The following is a 22,506-nucleotide window of genomic DNA, read 5'->3' as shown; positions in this document are numbered from 1 at the left end:
TCTAGTTGTAAGTCCTTTTAGTTCGTCTATGTGAGCCACCACCACAGCATGGCTACTGACAGATGAGTGGTGGTGTTCCATGCCCAAAACAGCCAAAACATCCTAACTCCCACACTGAAATACTCAGGTAAGGTGGTCCCTACAGGTCATCCAGTCCAGTCCTCTTCACTTACATCATTCCTGTGAGGACTCACAGTGTCCCTTAATGGGCACCTTGTTCCATGCATTTCCCCCAACTCCACTCCCAAACTCCATTCCAAATATTTTGTCCTGGCTACACCAAGGTACTCACTTTACCTAGACTACATATGTAAAGCATCACACACAGTATCTACCCCATAGTAGGCACCTAGTAAATGATAGATCCCTTCTTTTTGCCCCTCTACCCTCATCTAAGACTTTGCACACACTATGACTTTGGCCTTCAATGTTTGTCTTTACAAAACAGTCATTGGCTTATATGTTACCTAGTCCATGAAGATGTCCCTGTAGCATTCCTACCACTAGAGTTAGCTTTACTCCATGTTCTCATATAGTTTTCTGCTGCAGTACTTATCAAACTGTACTTAATCACATGTCTATATGCCTGTCTGCCTCACTAACAGCTCATTTAGGGCAGAGACTGTAACTGATTCATTATTGAATCCTCAACATTTTGCAATAAAGGCCAATACATTTACTCTACCAATGTTTATTGAGCACCAACCATATAGTGGGCACTGAGCTAAATGCTGGGGTTGACACAATGAAAAAGGCACAGTCATTACTCTCAAGGAGCCTAGATTGGAGGGGGACATAGACAATTACACTTTCCACATAGTGTTTATACAATATACAATATACCAAAGAATCACGGAGGTCCATACCCCTAGCCCAGCTATAGACCAGACACTTAAATCCATGTTTAATTGAACTACATGGAACCATCTCTCTTAAATGGCCCCTAAACCCACCTTGGCTAGCAATGAATCCGTCTCTGAAACTCAGCAAGGACAGAACTGGTGCTCCTGATCTGTGCATGACTTGTACTGGAGTCCTAGGATTCAGGGTAAAAGGAGCAATTTTACTTTTTTTTTCTTCAAAAGCAACACTAAACTATATTCAACATATAGTACTTAGCATATAAAAGCAAACAGGACAAATGTGGACAGAGATTAGATCCTTATACGGTTTCTTTCCCGGCAAGATCTTTAAATAGTAGATCAAGGCAATTCATTCAAAATCACCTTGGAGTTGGGATCAGCCCCGTGGCTGAGTGGTTAAGTTCGTGTGCTCCACTTCAGCCGCCCAGGGTTTCACTGGTTCGGAACACGGGTGCAGACCTAGTGCCACTCATCAAGCCATGGTGAGGTGGCGTCCCACGTAGCAGAACTAGAAGGACTACTACAATATACAACTATGTACTGGGGGGCTTTGGGTAGAAGAAGAAGAAAAAAATGATTGGCAACAGATGTTAGCTCAGCGCCAAGCTTTAAAAAAAAATAGTAAAATTACCTTGGAGTGAATCTAAACGTGTCATCGAACTGAATGAACTAAGTCACTACCAATATCTCCAGTTTTATGGGAACGTCTGGCAAGCTTTTAAGATACCAGTGTTAATAATACGTTAATCTTTTTTACTTATAGACAGAATTAAGACAGTTATGAAATATTAAAATTGTCAGGACTCTGTAAAACGAAAAGAAAGAGGAGTGAGAATTAATTTAAAAATATGTAAGAGTGATTTTATTTTTTTGGTGAGGAAGATTCACCCTGAGCTAACATCCATTGCCCATCTTCCTCTTTTTTTTGCTTGAGGAAGACTAGCCTTGAGCTAATATCCATGGCAATCTTCCTCTATTTTGTATGCAGGATGCCTCCACAGCATGGGTGATGAGTAGAGTAGGTCCATGCCCAAGATCCGAACCCGCAAACCTGGGCTGCAGAAGCGGAATGCATGGAACTTTAACACTCAGCCATGGGGCCAGCCAAATCACCCAAGGGTGATTTTACAATAGGGGCCAGAGATTCCCTATCTCCATGGAGGCAAAAACAAGTACAAAAGTAAAGAAACAGATTATAGAAGAAAAGGTACAAGCTAGTCACTCTGTAGCTGGAATTTCTTCACTGCTCTTGGAACAAAGTCAAAACTCCTGAGAGCAGTCTGAAAGTTCTTTCTAAGCAAACTCCTGTTTTCCTGTCTGGGATCACTTCTCCCCACTGCCCCGCCCGAAGGGTATATACCAGACAGGGCAGCAGTGAGGAGTGTTCCATGTTTCTCTCTATGCTGTGCTACTGAGGGCAGGTCCTTTTCCTGTTTACTCGGTAACTTCCACTGGACAAGAGCCAATTAAAGCCCCATTTCCTTGGAGAAGCAGTCTCACCTTCTTCCCTCTCCTTGTCAGTGCTTCTTCAAATTCCTGTGTATAGTCCTGTCAGACCACTTGATCACACTGCATCACAACAGTCTTTTACTTGTCTGTCTTTACTGTTAGATTCCAAGGGCCCCAAAGGCAGAGTCTGTATCTTTTATTTCTGTTTTTCAGTGCCCTGTACAAAGCCTGGTGCCCACAGAAGTCATTCAATAAATATCAGGTGAACAAAGGAAAGAAATAGAAGGAGGAAGGGACAGAGTTGTAGAAATTGTTAAATCCTAGGACGGAGAGGTTGTATGATTCTCTCTGGGTATCTTTAAGATCAGCATAAGGCCTGTTTTAGATAGGTATGAAAAGCTAAATAAACAGAGCTGCTTACTTGAACTAAAAATGATTGATCTTAGGTCAACCCAGACCTAATATCATAGAGAAAATTACTGAGCTCCTTAAGATTAAAAGTTCCACACAATCATTTTAAGTGAAATGTTAGTTCATTATTTAAGCTTAATTTCCAAAGCAATCACTAAGATAGGACAATCATGACAGTATAAATCAAATTATCTTTTATTTACTTATTTTTTCCCCTCTTTTAAAAAATTTTATTGAGGTTATATTGGTTTAAAATATTGTGTAATTTCAGGTGTACATTATTACATATCAGCTTCTGTATAGACTACATCGTGCTCACCAGCAATAGTCTAATTTTTATTCATCACCATACATATGTGCCCCTTCACCCCTTGTGCCCACGCCCCGACTCTCTTCCCCTCTGGTAACCACTAAACTGTTCTCTTTATCCATGTGTTTGTTTATCAAATTACCTTTTAATACGATTCCAGGAACAATAAGATCAGACAATTCACACTGGAAAATGCTTATAAATGGAAAAATATACCCTTGATTCAATAGTCATCTATACGCTAGGCTAATCAATGTTAACACCAATAAAAATTTCCACTCTGCAGAAGACCTGCATCATGCAAATGAATGGTGACTCACCTTGGATTCCGCACGTCCAGCTGATAAATGTTTCCATCTTGTGTCCCAGCCAATAGCAAGAAGCCAGAGAGAAAAGTACAGCAGTTGAAGGCATCTGAGCCAATAAAGAGGAAGACCTGAGAACAAATAGAGACAAAAATGCTGTTTAAAGATTAATTTGTTTCCAGGAATAGAAAGGCACCAAGAAAAGGAAAATTTTTACCATTTTTAGAGATATTTTTTTCTTCCCCCTTTAAGTACTCTCAATCTAAACTAAGCATTCACCAACAATTGAGGAGGAAGCAGTCCCAAGATTTCAGGAACCTAGGTCGGCTGAGGACTTAAGCAGTTTACATAACACCATACTCTGAGGTAGTAATTTTCAAACTATTATCCTTCAATACACTGACTCATAGGATCCTCAACACCAAAAATCCCTTTTTTCCCTCTTTTCATTACAACCCCCGTTTGAGAAACACTTGCAATTCACACATTTAAGTTTTGCTTCATGTCACTTGTAACAACCTTTTGAAGGGAGATACTTTGTAGGAAAAGAAACAAGCTTAAATAAAGTGGCAATTTAAAGAATCATAATTCTCCCTATGTACCTGAAAAAATAAATTATCAGATTTGTATTTAATGTTAGCTCAAACTGATTATTTCTCCATCAAATGTTCTAAAAAGGAAAGAAAAGAACAAAACAAAACAAACTCCTGATTTTCCTTTGGAAATAAAAGCCAGCAGGGAAATTCAGAGTGCAAAGGCAATATGATCAACAATAATGATGTTCCTGGAACAAACTTGGAAAATGGAAACATTACCAGCACAATGAAGTAAAGAGATGAAATGAAAATACAAAGCCTGTGGCCAAACCAAATCATTAAAGTTGTCTGGCTGATGATGACATGAGCTGGAAATAAATTTTAAAAAATCTAATCCCAGAGACCTTAGAGTTCAATTAAGAGCACAGTCTGCCCAGCAAAACCTCAGAAGATGAAGGAAGAAAATTCAACTAATTCTTCTGTAAAAGACAGGTCATTAATTGATCCAGAGCCCTGAAGCATGAGTCCTTTACTCAGAATTTCTTCACGTTGCCTTAGAGGTAGAAGGAAATTTATGAAACCTGATCATTCTACATACTGCACACTGAGGCCCAGGAGAGTAACTTATCAAAGATCACAAAGCAGCAGAGCATTTAATCCTCATCACAAAACCATACAAGGTAAGTCCTACTATGCCCAGTTTAGTGAGGGGGAAACTGAGGCTCAGAGAGGTTAAGAACCCATTCAAGGTCATAGCCATTAAGTGGGAGAGCTGGCATTTAGATGTTGCCCTTATCCCAACTTCATGTTCTTAATCACTACTCTGTACTGCCTGTTACTCATGCAGCTTCCTCAAAAGGTAACCACAGGGAGCAAGCAGAAATGTTTCCAAAACCGCTTTCTAAGAATCAGCGTGACCCAGGTTGCCCTAGAATTCAAAGGTCTTAGAGGAACCACTTGCCGGCTGCCTGCTCTGTAGTCCCAAGCACTGAAGTTTCTTGTCTTCCCGGGCCAACAGCAGCATTTTCGACTCTGTTCCAACCTCCCGTTCACCTGCATGACAGATGAGCTATGTCAATAACAGGCTGGGCTGATCAGCTGGCAATACCCAGAAAGCACAGATACCAATGGCTGTTTACTGAATTACTGTTAATGATTCACTTATTAATTTAAAAAAGTACTTATTATGTTCTATATCTTGACTGTGGTATTTCTTTACATGACTGTACACATCTGCCAAAACTCACAGAACTATGCAATTTAAAAAGGTGACTTTTACTATATGTAAAATATATCTCAATAATTATGTTAAGAGAAATAAGCCAGACAGAGAAAGACGAACTCTGTATGACTCCACTCATAGGTGGAAGTTAACATATAGACAAAGAGAACTGATCGGTGGTTACCAGGGTAAAGGCTGGGTGGGGGGAGGGCACAAAGGGTGAAGTGGTGTACCTACAACATGACTAACAATAATGTACAAGTGAAATTTCACAAGGGTGTAAACTATCATAATCTTAATAAAAAAAACCTTCTGCCATAAAAAAACAAAAACAAAAACAAACATACAAAAAATATATCTCAATAAACCCAACTTAACATGACAAGATACCATACTAGGAACAGTGGTACAATGTTGAACAAAATAGTCTCTGCCCTCAAGGTTCTTATGGTTTAGAAGTATTCATTCACTAAACAAATGCTTATTAAGAGTCTACTATCAGGGCCGGCCCTGTGGCCAAGTGGTTAAGTTCGCACGCTCCATCTTCGGCAGCCCAGGGTTTTGCCAGTTCGGATCCTGGGCACGGACATGGCACTGCTCATTAGGTCACGTTGAGGCGGCATCCCACATGCCACAACTAGAAGGACCCACAACTAAAAATATATACAACTATGTTTTGGGGGGATTGGGGGAGAAAAAGCAGGGGGGAAAAGAAAAAGAAGATTGGCCACAGTTGTTAGCTCAGGTGCCAATCTTTAGGGGAAAAAAAAAAGAGTCTACTATGCATCAGACATTCTGCTAGGTGCTGAGGAAATAGTGATGTACAAACAAGGGTCCTTACTCTCAAAAATTCTAGTGGAAATATGAAATAGTGGAATAGGTAAATAAACAGGTAGGATATTTTCAGACCGTGGTAAGTTCTACAGTGGGAATAAAACAGGAAAATATGATCAAAAGTGAGTAGATAGTGGGAAGACAGGTGGGGGAAGGGAACTTTAAATTTCAACTTTAAAAAGCCTCCAGGGAAGCCACTTTTCAACTGAGCCCTGAATGGTAAACAAGAAGCCAGTCATGTGAAGAGTTTCAGGAAGGACATTCCAGTCTAAGGGAAAAACAAAGCAAAGGCCAGGAGGCTGGCAGAGGCTGTGCTGAAAGAACAAACAGAAGGCCTGTACTGGAATACAGTGGGCCTGGCAGAGGACAGTATGACACGAGGCTGGAGAGGAATGCAGGGGTCAGAAAGTGTAAGGGTTTGCAATAAGCCACGGTAAGGGGTTAGGATTTTCTTTCTTTTTTTCGCTGAGGAAGATTTGCTCTGAGCTAACATCTGTGCCAACCTTCCTGTATTTTGTATGTGGGTTGCTGCCACAGTGTGGCTGCTGGCGAGTGGTGTAGGTCTGTACCCAGGCACCAAACTTGGGCTGCTGAAGTGGAGTACACTGAACTTAACCACTAGGCCACTGAGCTGGCCCCCTAGAATTTTAATAAATGTATAGAAGGAGGCCACTGAGGACACCAGGGACAAAGGAGAGTGACATGAATGGATGTTTTTTTAATGACCACACTGGTTGCTCTGAGGAGAACAGATTATAGGAGAACAGTACAGGCAACAGATGGTGACAGATTGGACCAGCAAGCTGACAAGAGGAAGAGTAGGAGGGAGAGGGCAAGGTGGAAACATTAGAAACACTCTGAAGGTAGAGATGACAGACTTTGCTGATGTGGGACATGAGGAAAGGCAGAGGTAGATGGTGAATAAATCTCAGGCTTTGGGCTTGAGCAAACGGGTAGATTGCGGTGCCATTTACTGAGATGGGAAAAAACAGATTTGGGGTAGGGGTAAATCAAACACACCATGTTAGACAAGGTAAATTCAAGCTAACTATTAGATATCTAAATAGAGTCTGAAACTCAGGAGAGAGGTCTATACTTTAGATACACTTTTGGAAATCACCAGCTTAAATACAGTATTTAAAGCCATGGAACTGATGAGAACACCTAGGGAGAAACTGTAGTTAGAGCGGAGGGCCTTCCAATATTTAAAGGTAGAAGGGCTGGCCTGATGGCCTAGTGGTTAGGTTTTATGCACTCCGCTCTGGCGGCCCAGGTTTGGTTTCCGGGCACAAACCTACGCCACTCACTGACGACCATGTTGTGGCAGCAACTCACAAATTGGTGGAACACAGAGGATTTTCGGGGCAGTAAAACTTCTGTATGATAGTATAATTACAGACACATGTCATTATACATTTGTCCAAAACCATCAAATGTACAACACCAAGAGTGAATCCTAATGTAAACTATGGACTTTGAGTGATAATGATGTGTCAATGTAGTTTATCAACTGTAATAAATGTATTACTCTGGTGGAGATGTTGATAATAGGGGAGGCTGTGTGGGTGCGGGAGTAGAGGTATATGAGAACTCTGTGTTTTCTGCTCAATTTTGCTGTGAACTTAAAACTGCTCTAACATATAAAGTATATTATTAAAAAAATGTGAGAGGCAAAGATGATGGTAGAAAATAGTCCTATGGAAACAGAGAAGCAAGTATTAGTTATAAGCATGGGAAAATAAGAAAAGATTGCAAGGTGCCTTATTAGGACCTTTATCATTCTGACTCACCAGAGCCAGCATTCTACTCACCTATTTCCCATTACTACTACTCTTAATCCAACTCTGGCCCAGCCAAGCACATCTTTTTACCCAATAGTCAATTTCACCTCCAAGCTGTTTTCATGTGAACTGCCCCACCCCCTGCCCCAGCCCCCATTCTCCTATCCTTCCCATTCTTGTCTGATCAACTCAAATCCATCCTTCAAGGTTCAAGTCATCTTCTTTTGCGACATCCTTCTCATCTATACTAACCTAAAACACTCACTTCTTCCAAAAAACTATATTTGTGTTAAGAATCACTAAGTTACTTCAGCCAAAATCTTAGTGTTCTCTGTTTTACAGGCATTAGACTCATCTGCTAAATTAGACTGCACTTACTCAAACGCAGTAACTATGACATACACTTCCTTTGTAGATTCCAAAGCAACAGAAACATAATAGGTATGCAATAAGTATTAATCTTATGGTGAAAAATAGAAATACCAGCTACAGAGCAGGAAACGACAAGGAAGAAAAGGAGAAACTAAAACAAACCCTGAAGGGGCCTAAGGAAACAAAATAAGCTCACATATCATTATCAACTTACTGGGCATCTGCTCAGGGGAGCCGAGGTTTATGGAATTGTCAGCAGCACCCACAGCCACTCCATTGATGGAAGAACCACAGTCTGCAATGACTCCCAGGCAGGCTGAGCGCCCACAATCCCAAAGTCGTGCTGTCCCATCTCGAGAACTAGATACCACATTCCTCCCCCGGTCAACAATGGCTGTATCTAGGACACCTGGCAAGCAAAAAAAAAAGACCGTAAGATGGAGTAGGTAGCAAAAGAACTACAAGGGCAGGGCTGGCCCCGTGGCCGAGCGGTTAAGATTGCACACTCCACTTCAGTGGTCCAGGGTTTCATGGGTTCAGAGCTTAGGCACGGACATGGCACCACTCATCAGGCCACGCTGAGGCGGCATCCCACATAGCACAACCAGAAGGACCTACAACTAGAATATACAACTAGGTACTGGGAGGCTTTAGGAAGAAGAACAAAGGTAAAAAAAAAAAAGAAGAAGATTGGCAACAGATGTTACCTCAGGTGCCAATCTTTTAAGGGGAAAAAAAAGAACTACAAGGGCAGAGAAAATGGAGCTGCATAAATAACTCCATTCCTTCAAAAACATGTACTGGGTATGTACTACATGCTGGGCATGTTCAAGTGCTAGAAAACCAGAAATAAACAGAAGAGAGTCCCTGCTTCCCTACGGTTCAAAGACTAGCTGTGAGAAACAGCCATGGAAAAAGAAGCTTTGGATTTAAGTTTTAGTGGAGTGTTCTACAGCAGTGGTTTTCAATTTTTTTTTTTTTGAGGAAGGTTAGCCCTGAACTAACTACTGTCAATCTTCCTATTTTTGCTGAGGAAGACTGGCCCTGAGCTAACATCCATGCCCATCTTCCTCTATTTTATACATGGGACACCTACCACAGCATGGCTTTTGCCAAGTGGTGCCATGTCCACACCTGGGATCTGAACCGGTGAACCCCGGGCCACTGAGAAGCAGAACGTGTGAACTTAACCGCTGCGCTGCCAGGCCGGCCCCCAAGTTTTATTTTTTAAAACCTGTTTTTTAAGTAAAAATTAAGCAGACATCTTAGAGAGTTCAGTTTGAAAATCACTGTCTTACAAGATCCATTGAGAACTAATTGAATGGGTTAATTTCCCCATCTTAAAAAAGGATGCGACTTCTACTCTGGCCAAGATGGAGTAGCCCTATTCCTCCCAGGTCTTTCCCCCTCACAACTAAAAAACCTGGACATAACACAACAAACAAGCATAGGAGGCTGGAAAATGAAAAAAGAAGGCAGACCACCTAGGAACCTCAGGACTGGAAGAACAACAGGGCAATGAGTTCCCTGGATTTCCTCACCATTCCCATATATCCTGGACAGGACACTGCGGAAGCCTCCAACATGGAACTGATAAAGACAGGCACAGATGAAGAAAACAAACAAAAAAACACCAGGAAAGTCTATTGCCCCTAGGCAAAAGACTGGGAAACGGGTGGCCTAACAGAACAGAAAAATTTTTTGGTAATATTCACCTTACTCAAACAGTTACAGAAAAACTGCTACCTCCCCTCCCCTAAGGTTTCAGCAGGGCTGAAGAGGAAGTAATCTTCTACTTCACCCCCCATGGAAGCAGGAGGCAGCACTCCAACTCCTCCCCACTCCAGTGACTTGACCAGCATTGACCAGAATGAGGTGGTGGGAGGTAGTACTCCACTTCTTCCAGCTCCCACCACTGGTGTCAAGTCAGCCAGGAACTGAGCCTACACTTCCTTCATCCCCTCCCCTGCTGTCAGCAGGGAACTGAGCTTACAAGTCCACCTGGAGGCAAGAAGGTGGTGCAAGTTGAGGTGGTACAAGTCAGTGCCCCACTTTCACCAGGAGGGGGTCAGCAGTGCCAAGAGGGAAGCTGAGGTCGCATCTCATCAGTTTGCAGAGGCAGTGTGAGCCAGTGCTCCCCTTTCACCAGAGTAGTGTTAGAGGAGCCCAGCAGGAAGGTGAGCACAAACATCTATCAGGCCCCTGTACCATACCTCAACAAATAAGATCCAGAGTGTTACAATATCCAAAATGTCCACAGACTTTATAATTTTTTTAAAGATTTTATTTTTTCCTTTTTCTCCCCAAAGCCCTCCGGTACATAGTTGTAAATTCTTCGTTGTGGGTCCTTCTAGTTGTGGCATGTGGGATGCTGCCTCAGCGTGGTTTGATGAGCAGTGCCATGTCCGCACCCAGGATTCGAACCAACGAAACTCTGGGCTGCCTGCAGCAGAGCGCACGAACTTAACCACTCGGCCATGGGGCCAGCCCCTTTGAAGCCCTTTATTACCTGTTATCTGAATATATGCTATGGGCTCTAGCCTCAGAAGCACACAGCATTAAAAGGTAGAGATAGTCATGGACATAAAGAGTTAGAATAAAGTGGCAAATATGTGCTAACACAGGACTGTATAGAGTAAAAGGTATTCCGACCCTATGGTGTCACAGGCAGGGCTAGCACTTGTTTTCTTAAAACCCACTTACTGATTCTATTATAGGCACCCCATAAACTCTTGCAGATTGAGAGTAAGAGTTCCTGACTGAAGGTCAGGTTAGTGATCTGTGGCTTGCTCCCATTCCTCTCAAGGTAAGGATGACTTGAGATATACAAATCTTGACAAAAACTCTACAGGATAACTCAACGTAAGGAATAGATGATGGATGACCCATGCAAGTAACCACATGCCTCAATTCTTAGTGGAAATTTCACTTCGAAAATTTTTTTCAGAAAAAGATGAGTTTATGAAAATGCCACAAACTGAAAAAGTAGTCAACTTAGGGCCTGTTAGCAAATACGATTAGAGACAACTCAGGTGGGACCTAATCAAGTGTCAATTTCTAAATACATCCAACTTAAAATAAAAACTAAATCCCATTTATACAGCTAACTATAGTTTTTGGAAAAATAAAATGTAATCCTTGCAATTATATATCCACTGGATAAAGGCCACTTTAGACAAGGTTTTTAAGGTAACCTTCCTCTCAGAAACAGATCTAACGAGGCAATATGTTTTGCTGCTATTTTATGTTTCTTATTTACAACATATTTCGTAACGGCAAAGTATTTTGAGTTTGGAAAATCCACCTTTCCACTCTATCTCCACAACACATTCAGCATAAACCAGCTAGAAAAAGATTTTAGATTTTTTAAGAATCTCAAGGAATCACCAATAGGAACATTAGGAAGGGCCTTCAGCTCTTATTAAGCAATCAAAGACCTGTTTATCTCTTTATTGGAAAGTTCTAACTGCTATTTAAAAATGTTATTGAGTTCCATGGAAGTAGGGCAAACTTTTTAAAAAAATAGTTCTGAAAAGTATCCAAGGCAGGATGCTATGGCTGTAGCTAGGGAGCTATGAATGGTAGTCACTATGTACAAATTTCAAGTAACACTTAGCAAAGAGCTGCCATCTAGAAAGTTTCCTTTTTCTATAAAAGTAGAGTAGAAAATTATCACCCTCTCTCTAATAAAATGTCACTCACAATATATTGGCATCTAGTGTGGGTCTCTTCACTCTTAGATGACAAGAATAAAAGAAAGAGGAGTCCTACAGGAGCAGGAACTTATGAGGAATTACTTTAGAAAAAAGCTATGAAAGTAGCAGGAATGCCTTTGTAACAGAAGCAGCCATAGCTAAGACCTACCAGAAGCTGCAAAGACTTTAGATACCAAACCAAACAGATACAAGTCCTCAACAAAGAAACAAGATCAAAAAGTATTTGCCTTCAAGAAAAGATTCAGCTGCATCACATATAAACATCCTAGCTAAAGTCTGGGAAATAAGAACAACGTTAGACGAAACTATGACTGAAATCAATATTAGGAAGAAATAGAGCAAATTTCATATTTCTAGACATGTTTTTTAACACATTTCCTCTGTTAAAATTATCTAGTTTTACTATTAAGCTGTTTTAATGTTGCTAGGGAGCAAGATACATATGTGTACATGGGAAAACTAACGACTGTGCCTCAGATCTCAGAAAAAAATGAGCCTTGAAGCACCTAGTATTACTTGGAGGCAGCATATCCTGTTTCAAAGAAAGTATATAAGAGCTTGAAGGGGCTGGCCCCATGGCCAAGTGGTTAAGTTTGCACGCTCTGCTTTGGTGGCCCAGGGTTTCACTGTTTTGGATCCTGGGTACAGACCTCACACCATTCGTTGGGCCATGCTGAGGGGGCGTCCCACATAGCACAACCAGAGGGACCTACAACTAGAATATACAACTATGTAGGGGGCAGGGTAGGGGGAGGACTTCGGGGAGAAAAGGAAAAAAAAGAAGAAGAAGACTGGCAACAGATGTTAGCTCTGGTGCCAATCTTCAAGAAAAAAAAAGCTGGAAAATAATAGCCCAAGTGCTGAAAATGCAACCTAGTTTCTTAAAATTATTCTACAAATGTAAGCATCTTTCCTACTCTAGTGAGCCAAAAAACCCTCAACCAATCAACTGAAATGGTGTTTCATTTGGTCTAAAAGTTTTCAGATTATGAAAGATCTGGTCCTTATTACAAAGAATTAGTATTATGAATATATACCTCCAAATCCACCAACCTTAATTTGAAAATTTCAAACTGGTTAAAGTACACTTTAGAGCTACTTAGTAAACTCATATATTACAAACACAAAACTACTTTTAGTTCAACTTTTCATTGGAAAGATTTAGAAACATACACAAATCTTACCTCTGCGTGTTAATTAAGTAAAAAACACACTAATCCTTTAATTATATATAAAATATGTATCCAAAAGTATTAGGGAAGATCAGTTACGTATTATCTAGGGTCATATTTGTTTCCACTGGAAAATGTCTACTCTATCAGAAATAACAATTTCCGCTTTTCACATTTGACAAGTATGTTAAAACATGATAAGGCTCACCTTTCCTGGCAGAAATTAAAATTTAGTTTTATATTTTATATGAACAATAATAATATTTACTGTGCACTTATTATATACCAGGGATTATGTTAAATCCTTCATATGCATCATCTCATTTAATACTACTATCCCCATTTTACATCTGAGGAAATTAAGGTTCAGAAAAGTTAAGCAACTTTCCAAGGTCACATAGATTGTAAGTGGAAGAATTAAGATTTAAACCAAGATTTGTATGTCTCCAAATCCCAGTCTACTGTATCATTATCATGTTTTCTTTCTTTTTTTTTTATTTTTCTGTTTTTTCTCCCCAAATCTCCCCCAGTACCTAGTTGTATATTTTAGTTGTGGGTCCTTCTAGTTGTGGTATGTGGGACGCCACCTCAACATGGCCTAATGAGCGGTGCCATGTCCATGCCCAGGATCTGAACCAGCGAAACCCTGGGCCGCCAAAGCAGAGTGTGTGAACTCAACCACTCGGCCAGAGGCCGGCCCCATTATCATGTTTTCATATACTAGAAGCTGTAAGCAAGCCAGGGACTTAATTAAGCTAACAAAAGGTTATCCTTTACAACAGATCTTCATACAGAGCTACTTTATTAGTGTCCTAATGCAATAAGCATCAGACTAGGTTCAGTGCAGTCTTCCTGGTGTTTTCTTTTATATCTTGCTTGCCAAGACTTACTCTAGGCAATAAAAGGCCATGTTTGCTTTCAACACTTATTATCTTCTGCTTCTCTTATTTAGTCACCACTTGTGAAACCACTAAGGATCACAAATGCAGGTAATAATTCTTTACTCTGTTTTTATGTGGTTCATGGCTTTCGTTAATAAAATGCTTCAAAATCTCATAACTAAAGATATTGTAAAACAGGTGACACAAAGCAACTTGGAAGTTCTGGCTAGAGTGACAGAAATGCTGCTAAGCTATTGGAGATTAATCTTGATTTTTGCTTTGTACTGTAGAAGAATGGGCAGCCCCAAACCCAGGGCTACTTTACAGAACTAACCGGAGAGGAGCATCCAAGACCTGACAAATGTCAGCCTGGATCTGACTTCATGTCATTTCTCCTAAAGTTTATCATTTTTGTTCAATATAATAAAAACTCTCCTCCTTATACTCTGGAGAAGCCCCCACCCCTCTCCCAGGACTTTCTCACAAGGCCAAAAGAATGGAACAACTATATGAATAAAAGCTTAAATCTGGGGCTGGCCCCGTGGCCGAGTGGTTAAGTTTGCGTGCTCCGCTGCAGGTGGCCCAGTGTTTCGTCGGTTTGAATCCTGGGAGTGGACATGGCACCGCTCATCAAACCACAACTAGAAGGACCCACAACTAAGAATATACAACTATGTACTGGGGGGCTTTGGGGAGAAAAAGCAAAAAAAATAAAATCTTTAAAAGCTTAAATCAGATTAACAAACACTGTGTAATTCACTCTAAGCTAAGTGACACGTGTTCTTAAGAAGGGAAGAAGGCTGGGAGAATTAGGATTCATGTGGAGGGCACACTCAGTATCTGCAGTAATCCAAAGGTATTCCTAAGCTGATTGTGCACTGACGTTGAATATGCATCTTATTCAGTTCAACATGCAGAGTCATGCCTTGTTCCATTGGAAAGTTTCCCCATGCCTCACACACTCAGAAGGATGGCCAGATCTGAGGTGAATCCTTCAGTGTTCCTCTAGACTCCTTTGGCTCCTGGACTCCCCAACTGTGCAGGACGCTTTGACTCCTTAGACCTGTCAGTTCTTCATGCTGAACGTGAGGAAGGCTCCAAATGTCCTTTCTATTCCTTCTCAGTGCACCTACATACTCACAGCTTTAGAAGTAAGGCATTCATTTGCTAAGGTTAACACATGCGTTTGCTAGATGATCTGTATGTAGTATGGCAAATCAATATAAAGAAATATTAAAACTTAAAACTGAATTTCTATATGCAAGTTATTTATAATATAGTCAGGTACACAAGGCAAATACCATAAGTACACAACAATACATAATTTCCAAATGAGTAATATAGATGATATGTGTTATGGTTCCAAGGGAGGGATCAAGGTAAGGAATTACCTAGGAATGTTACTAGATTTTCAAAAATATCCAAACTTGTAAAATAAGAATAACATATTTATCACCTTTTTAACATTCCAATTAAGGATAAAATATCTTTAGATTATCGTTCTTTCCCAAAAAACCAACCAATCAGTTACAAGGGGAAGATGTTCTCATTCTGTCCCTATAGTCTGCTATCAATTGGTTACATGGTTAATCCTTTTTTTCGGTGAGGAAGATTAGCCCTGAGCTAACATCTGCCACCAATCCTCCTCTTTTTCCTGAGGAAGACTGGCCCTGGGCTAACATCTGTGCAAATCTTCCTCTATTTTATATGTGGAACGCCTGCCACAGCATAACTTGATAAGCAGTGCGTAGGTCCATCCGGGCCCAGGATCCGAACCTGCGAACCCCAGGCCACCAAAGCAGAGCATGCAAACTTACCACTATGCCACTGTGCTGGCCCCTGTCTAATCCACTTTTAAAATCTGAACTGTGATTTAAAGCCATGGGAATCAACAGTCAGTAGTAAGCTCTATCTCTGATGTCTGATGATGCAGCCATTTGCTACCCAGCTTTTACTGTCACCTCAGCCAAAGGACTAATAATGAGAAACTGTGGGCATACCTCTCCTCTCTTTTTTCCCCAGCACACAAGTAGATGATCTCCTAGGGAGGACTTTTTCCTTTATCAATTGTGGAAAACAACTTCTGTGTAAGGCAGTTAGTTTTAGACAGCAATAACAAGACTGAGTAACAAAGGAATTTCTAATCCTTGGAGAAATAGCAGCTCATTTAAATGGCCAGTTGGATGAATGATTTGTGTTTTTGTGGATAAGTGGCTTCTGTTTCTGTCTTCCTGGTGATTTGTCTCTGGGGCTGATTAGAGAAGTCTTTTGGCGAAATCACCACTCATACCTCCTTTGTGACCTTTGAAAGTCACTACGCAGCTAGCATCTTCAGCTGACCAGATCTTCAGTTGGGCATCCATACCCCCACTCAGAACCACAAGGCCTGATGGGAAAAACCTGCAACAATTCACATCAAACACATGTCCTTCCAATACTCTCTGGAAAAACAAAAGAAAATTTCGTGCTAGTTCTCTTGTCCATCCCTTGAGTTCTCTTACCTCCCATATCCTTAGTCCCTTAAATGAAATATCTACATGCTACACCCACATGCTGGGTTTTAAAATTAAAGAGGTCCAAAGGATCTCTTTAGGTCATCTGTCTACAAGGTAGTATTCTAAGATTGTTGGTTCCCTTTCCTGGGTTTTGGCTACAAATGTTGTGGATTGGAACTCCACAGCTTTCACAGCCATCCCTAAGCCTAGTTCTATACATAAGGAGCTGAGGAGGCTTGAGGACTCTTTTACTTACCTCTTAAAATCCTCTGTACAGGCTGGGGGGCTCAGCCATAGAATCAGTGTAATAGCCTAGTTACTCTCTCCTAGAAACTGATAACGGAAGGCAGCTCATACAAAGGGATCACCAGTTAAGACATTCACTGGCCTGCCTCCTCCACAGTTCCAGCCCCAATTTATTCTGGCAAATCACCAAGCTTGAGGATGGTTCTTACATTAACAAATGGGAGAGCAAAGATCAACTGAAGTGCAGTGGTCCTACATTTTTAGAATGGGCCACTCTTCTTTTCACGACCCAGTCTAAAGTTTCTCCGACCACCCTTCAAGCATAAGACCTAAAGTATAATCAAAGTCTTTACTCTGAGCTCTCCATTGGAAGCTTGCCAGATCTTCATGCTCCCATCAGAACTAGAAGATACACCAAGGCCTCCTCCACTAGAAATGTCCAGGCATGTCACCTGTTCAAAAGACAAAACAATCAGTGTTACAAACAGTGAAACGCTCTTCTTCCCTTGAAATATGTCACAACCCCCCCACCCCCCATTTCACACTTCTCTAAGACTTCTTCAAGTCCCAACACAAAGGACATGTGTTTCCTGTGAAGGCTGAGTTATCTCACAAATCTCCCAACAAGGCTAGAGCCAACATCTTCTATTTCTCAAAACAAAAAGATATTCTTGTATTCATCTATAGTCTCCTGCCTTAACTAAAAAGTTTTCCCTATCCTCATATCATTTCCATAGTTTCCATCTTTTGCTATTTTATTTTAAAATTAAGATACCTCTCCTAATTCTTATGAACCCACTTACACAAAAGACAGTCTTCCAAGATGCACCAGAAGAATTCATGGAAGCAAAGATGCTTCCAACTGACTGCTTTACATTCCCTCTGTAAAATCCTAAGAGTGTGTGTGTTCGTATTTCAGAATAAGTAACAGAGAATTCTCAGATTCTCTTACACAATTTCAATGCTAACAATCACTCCATGCATAAGCCATGATCAGAATGCCAAGTCTCCTTCATACACAGGCATACATACACTTATTAAAAAACATCCAGTTACAAATATTCCAGAAATGCAAGACTGAGATATATAATCCCAGACATATTCCCAGCAACAATGATTCCCATATGACCTAAATTATTATAGAAAAAGTAGGGATTTTTGCTTTAATTATCAAGCCTCCATTTTACTTTGTTCTATGCCAATTATACCATAATCAATAGGTTTGGCAAGAACTAAAGGGATAAGTGGGTCAACTCAAACACTTTCTAAGACTTTTTCTTCTTTAATTTGGTTCCTCAGAATAAAAAGACTGTTAATTATAGATCCTTTAATTTTAAGGATTATGACAATTAACATTTTTTATCATGTTTTATCATTCATAAAACATTTCCAAATACATTATATCATTTGATCTCATAATAATCCCATTCTGCTCCTAGCTTCCCATCACTGGGTGATGAGGTAAATTTGACATAGCCCTGCCTTCACATTCTAGTGTAGGAAACATCTCTCTCAGATCTATTTCTTCTTCAACACTACTGCTACCACCCTAATCCTGGACCTTAACTCTGATGGCTGGTACTGTCAATTAACTTCTTTCAACTCTATATCTGGCTCCCCAACTACATGATGAGCTCTTAAGTGTCAGAACTATGTTCAGGAATTTCTTCCACAAATCACAGGCTATGTACATAGTAACTATTCAACAAATACCAAATGATAGCAGTTTGAGAACAGAGATGAAGTATCTCATCAACACTAGGTAGGAAAGTAAAGTCATCTGACTTGTATCAACAAGACCAACTACTGTCTCTATTAGCAGGACCCCAGAAACAAGACATATTTAAACACTTTCCTACTCACTCTGAAATCAATTTAATCCCTAAAACAACATGGTTCAACCTCTTTCCTGACTCAGGTGGCATTTATCTGACCGTCTGCTAAGCAGACTTTTGGCTTTATACCAGACACCTCAAACTTAACATGTAAGAAACAGAACTTGTAAGTCCCATTACTCCATACCACTACTACTACTTGTCCCCCAATTAATAAATGGCACCACAATTTGCCCGATTCTCAGGCCATGATTTTAGGCATCATCCCAACTCCTTATTTTCTCTCACATCTCACATCCAAGTCACTAGCAAATCCTGTCTGGCCCCACACTGCCAGAATGTAAGCTCTACACCACAGATTTATTCTTTGCTACAGCTCCAGTGCCCAGAATACCAGGAACATAGTAGGTGATCAATAAATTGATGAATCACCTAATAATGAGCTCGAATAAGAAATAGAAAAGGGGCACAATTAATGATTTACAAAAAAAGACCCACTTCTCAAAAGGTGAGTGGTTTCCCCAACTCTCCCAAGGAGTTCATCACTTTCTCCCCCAGTGGTTTTCAGCACTATGTTCATATATTGTAGCTGTCGTCAACTAGGGGTGAATTTGTTCCTGAGGGGATATTTGGCAATGTCTGGAAACATTTTCAGTTGACACAGCTGGGGGTAATGTCCCACTGGCAACTCGTAGGTAGAGGCCAAGGTTGCTGCTAAACATCCTGCAGTGCATAAAACAGACCCCTACAATAAAGAATTATCCAGCTCACGATGTCAATAGTGCCAAGGCTGAGAAACTGATGTATCGTACTATATCCTCTCAGTTAATATGCTGTCCCTGGAGGGGACAGGGATATTATGTTATTTATCTGTGTTACATATCTCTGGGGCCCTAGGTCCCAGACCTAAAAAGTAATTAAGTCAGAACTATCCATTTCTTTCAAAGTGATAGGACACTGAAGAGCAGATTATAGGTCATACCAGCTGTCTCCTTCCTCCAAACTTTTATTTAAGAAAAAGAGGAAAGGGAACTAACATTTATTGAATAGTTATTATGTGCCAGACATGTAACAGACACTACTCTCCTATAACCCCCCCAAAAATCTATAAGATAGGTATTATTCCTATTTTTCAGATGAGAAATCTGAGGTTTAAGAGGTGATTGAGTAATTTCCCCAAGGTGACATAGCAGAGCCAGGATACAAACCTAGGCCAGAGTTTAAAGCTAAAGATGTACTCCCTAGTCACAGCAAAAAACAGACAGATCAACGGGACAGCCCTACATAAAGACGACAATTCAAGTCAGTGAGATAAAGGATGGATTACCTTCTAAGGTTGCAACTTACTAATCATTTCAAAAAGAATTGTTATATCCCTACTTCAAACCAAATAACAAAAATAAAGCTTGAAATGTAAAAAAAAAACAAACAAAAAAACAAAGAAAATATTGTATGGATAATTTTATTTAACAGTTATATTGTGCTTACTATGTTCCAGATTCAATTCTCACTGCTTGAATCCTCATAACAACCCTAAGAGATAAATATTAAATATTAATTTTACAGATAAGGAACCTGCAGCACAGGGAAGTCAAGTTCCTGGCCCAAAGTCACACAGTCAGTAAATGGCAGAACCAAAATTTGAATCCAAGAAGTCAAATCCAATGAGTTTGTCTTTAGAATCTGCTCTTATACATTATGCTATACAATTAAAAGTGAATATATATAAACTCATGGACTACTTTATGCAGGACCCCAAAGGCAGTTACCATAAAGGAATAAACTGATAGGTCTTATTATCCAGAAATATTAAATATTTGTGTGTCAAAAGACACTATAAACAAATTTAACAGTAAAAAATAAGCTAGAAAAAACTATCTGAAAAATACAGGGCAAGGGATCAATGCCCTTAATACAAGAAGAGCTCCCACCAATAAAGAAAACATCCACACTTAGAAAAATCGGCAAATGACATGAAGAGCAGCCAAAAAATATATGAAAAAGTGGTCAACCCTTGATTAAGCAAAGGAACGTAAATTAAACTAACAAAGAAATACCATTTCTCAAATTGGTAAAACTTAAGAAAAAATTCTAATATCCAGTATTGGCAGAGTGTGTGAAGTCAGGCTGGCAGAAAAGCAATACAGTAAAAAGCCCTTTTAGTCAATTGATAGGGCCCAGTGGTAGGTCAAATAATCAAAAAATTCAGTTAAAGTAGAAAATAATAAAAAATGATACACAAATACCTACATTTTACTTTAACTCAAATAAATAAATGTACATTAAAATTCACTAATCTTTTCATTAGTCCACTGATTACTATAAAGAAGCTTCACCTTGACTTTCTTATAATAAACTATAACCAAAAGGCACAATTTACAACTTCCAGTTTCTTTAAAGACAAATCTTTACTCACACTTACAAAGCAGTTTAAGAGCAAAACTTCATCTAGTGCTTCTTTCAATCTTTTCCCTAACATTTTGCATTTATCTTGCCTACACATAATATAATAGCAGCCCATGTTTACCAAGTCTTTACAAAGCAATTAAGTTAGTTTTCAAATAATCACTCTCTGTCTTTTCACACTCATATTTCATTGGTTTAACATATTTAATTAATTAACATAATTTCAAAAATAATATAACTGGCATTGTAACTGATCCTCGGTAAGCATTCAACTTAACCGGCAGTGTCAGAAGTATTCAGACCTCTGGGAAGAGCTTGAGCTGCAAACATGCTGTGGCATCAGTCAGTACATTTTACAGAGGAAATGCAGAGCAGTGGGTGACTCAACAAATCAGGTAAATGAAGGTCAGTTAGAACACACCAAAAGCCTTATAATTTGCATTACCTGTGACTCAGCAATTCTACTTTTACAAATGCATTCTAACCTCTTCCTATTTTTGTGAGCAAAGGGTTAACTATAAGTATATCATCAAAATATGAAATCAGAAACACCCGAATGTCCAGTAATATGAGACTGGAGAAACTAATTATAGTAAAGTCATAGGGTGGAACACTATACAGCTCCTAAAAGAACACAGAGAAAGATGACATAAAATGAGGTACATAATATATTATTAAGGAATAAAAAGCAAGTTATAAAACAGCATGTACTGTAAAAACCTATTTCAGTAAAATATTTACATATATTTTGGTAAAATATTTTTTAAAAAAATATTGAGAGGTTCAAGCAAAACGATATGTAAAGCTCAGCACAGTGCTGGCACATAGTAGGGCAATGAATAAATATTAGCTATTACCACTATGATTATTATTAATAAAGGCTATATAACAAAAGTTCACAACAGTTATCTTTAGGTTGTAGAAGTATGACTGATTTTCACTTTCTTTTATATTTCCTAAATTTTCATCACTAAACATATATTTGTTTTGCAATAAGGGTAAAAAATAGCTATTTTTAAAAATAATACCACACAATAAGAAGTGGAAGGCTTTAATATAATCAGTTTATCCACCTCTTTCTCACTTTTGCTTACAAAAACATCATGGTAGTAGAAAGGTCTTTATCACACAGTCTTTTCAAAATTATTCTTCGGGGGCCAGCCCCATGGCAGAGTGGTTAAGTTCTCATGCTCCGCTTCGGTGGCCCAGGGTTTCACCAGGTCAGATCTTGGGTGCAGACCTAGCACCACTCATCAGCCCATGCTGAGGCAGCGTCCCACATCGTAGAGCCAGAAGGACCTACAACTAGAATATACAACTACGCACTGGGGGGCTTTGGGGGGAAGAAGCAAAAAAAGAAGACTGGCAACAGATGTTAGCTCAGGTGTCAATCTTTTTCTTAAAAAAAGGAAAGAAAATTATTCTTCAATATGTTGTACTTGCAATTTTGAGAAAACGTCCTGTTGGCAAAAAGGAACAGAAATACGACAGTGGCAAATTATGCAAACATCAGCTACTATCATCACTATCCAAAAGGTGGTAAGTAGTTCTGCTAAAATATGTATAAGGAAATTTCACACAATTCCTTTCTCTAAGATTACTAGTGAGCATAGACACATTCTATGTAGACCCAAGTACCAATTTTGCCAAACGTATCACACTTCATCAGCTG

The 22,506-nt window shown here is 39.7% G+C and overlaps 1 protein-coding gene across 5 annotated transcripts in view; it reads right to left on the bottom strand.

Annotated features, from left to right (window-relative positions):
* PAAF1 (proteasomal ATPase associated factor 1) overlaps positions 1 to 22,506 on the bottom strand; it is a 44,195-nt gene that overhangs the window by 8,744 nt on the left and 12,945 nt on the right. For all 5 annotated transcript variants that reach the window (XM_046685370.1, XM_046685367.1, XM_046685366.1 and 2 more), the window contains exons 5-10: positions 16,947 to 17,045; positions 16,143 to 16,293; positions 8,298 to 8,492; positions 4,836 to 4,927; positions 3,354 to 3,469; positions 954 to 1,036 (exon numbers count right to left, since the gene is read on the bottom strand). In XM_046685370.1, the coding sequence (XP_046541326.1) occupies positions 954 to 1,036; positions 3,354 to 3,469; positions 4,836 to 4,927; positions 8,298 to 8,492; positions 16,143 to 16,293; positions 16,947 to 16,982 (673 nt within the window). In that variant the 5' untranslated portion in view covers positions 16,983 to 17,045. The remainder of the gene's footprint in view (positions 1 to 953; positions 1,037 to 3,353; positions 3,470 to 4,835; positions 4,928 to 8,297; positions 8,493 to 16,142; positions 16,294 to 16,946; positions 17,046 to 22,506) is intronic.

The sequence above is a fragment of the Equus quagga genome, chromosome 14 (genome assembly GCF_021613505.1).
Source record: "Equus quagga isolate Etosha38 chromosome 14, UCLA_HA_Equagga_1.0, whole genome shotgun sequence".
NCBI lineage: Eukaryota > Metazoa > Chordata > Mammalia > Perissodactyla > Equidae > Equus > Equus quagga.
Note: the sequence above shows the minus strand (reverse complement) of the source record. Positions and strands in the feature narration are given on the sequence as shown.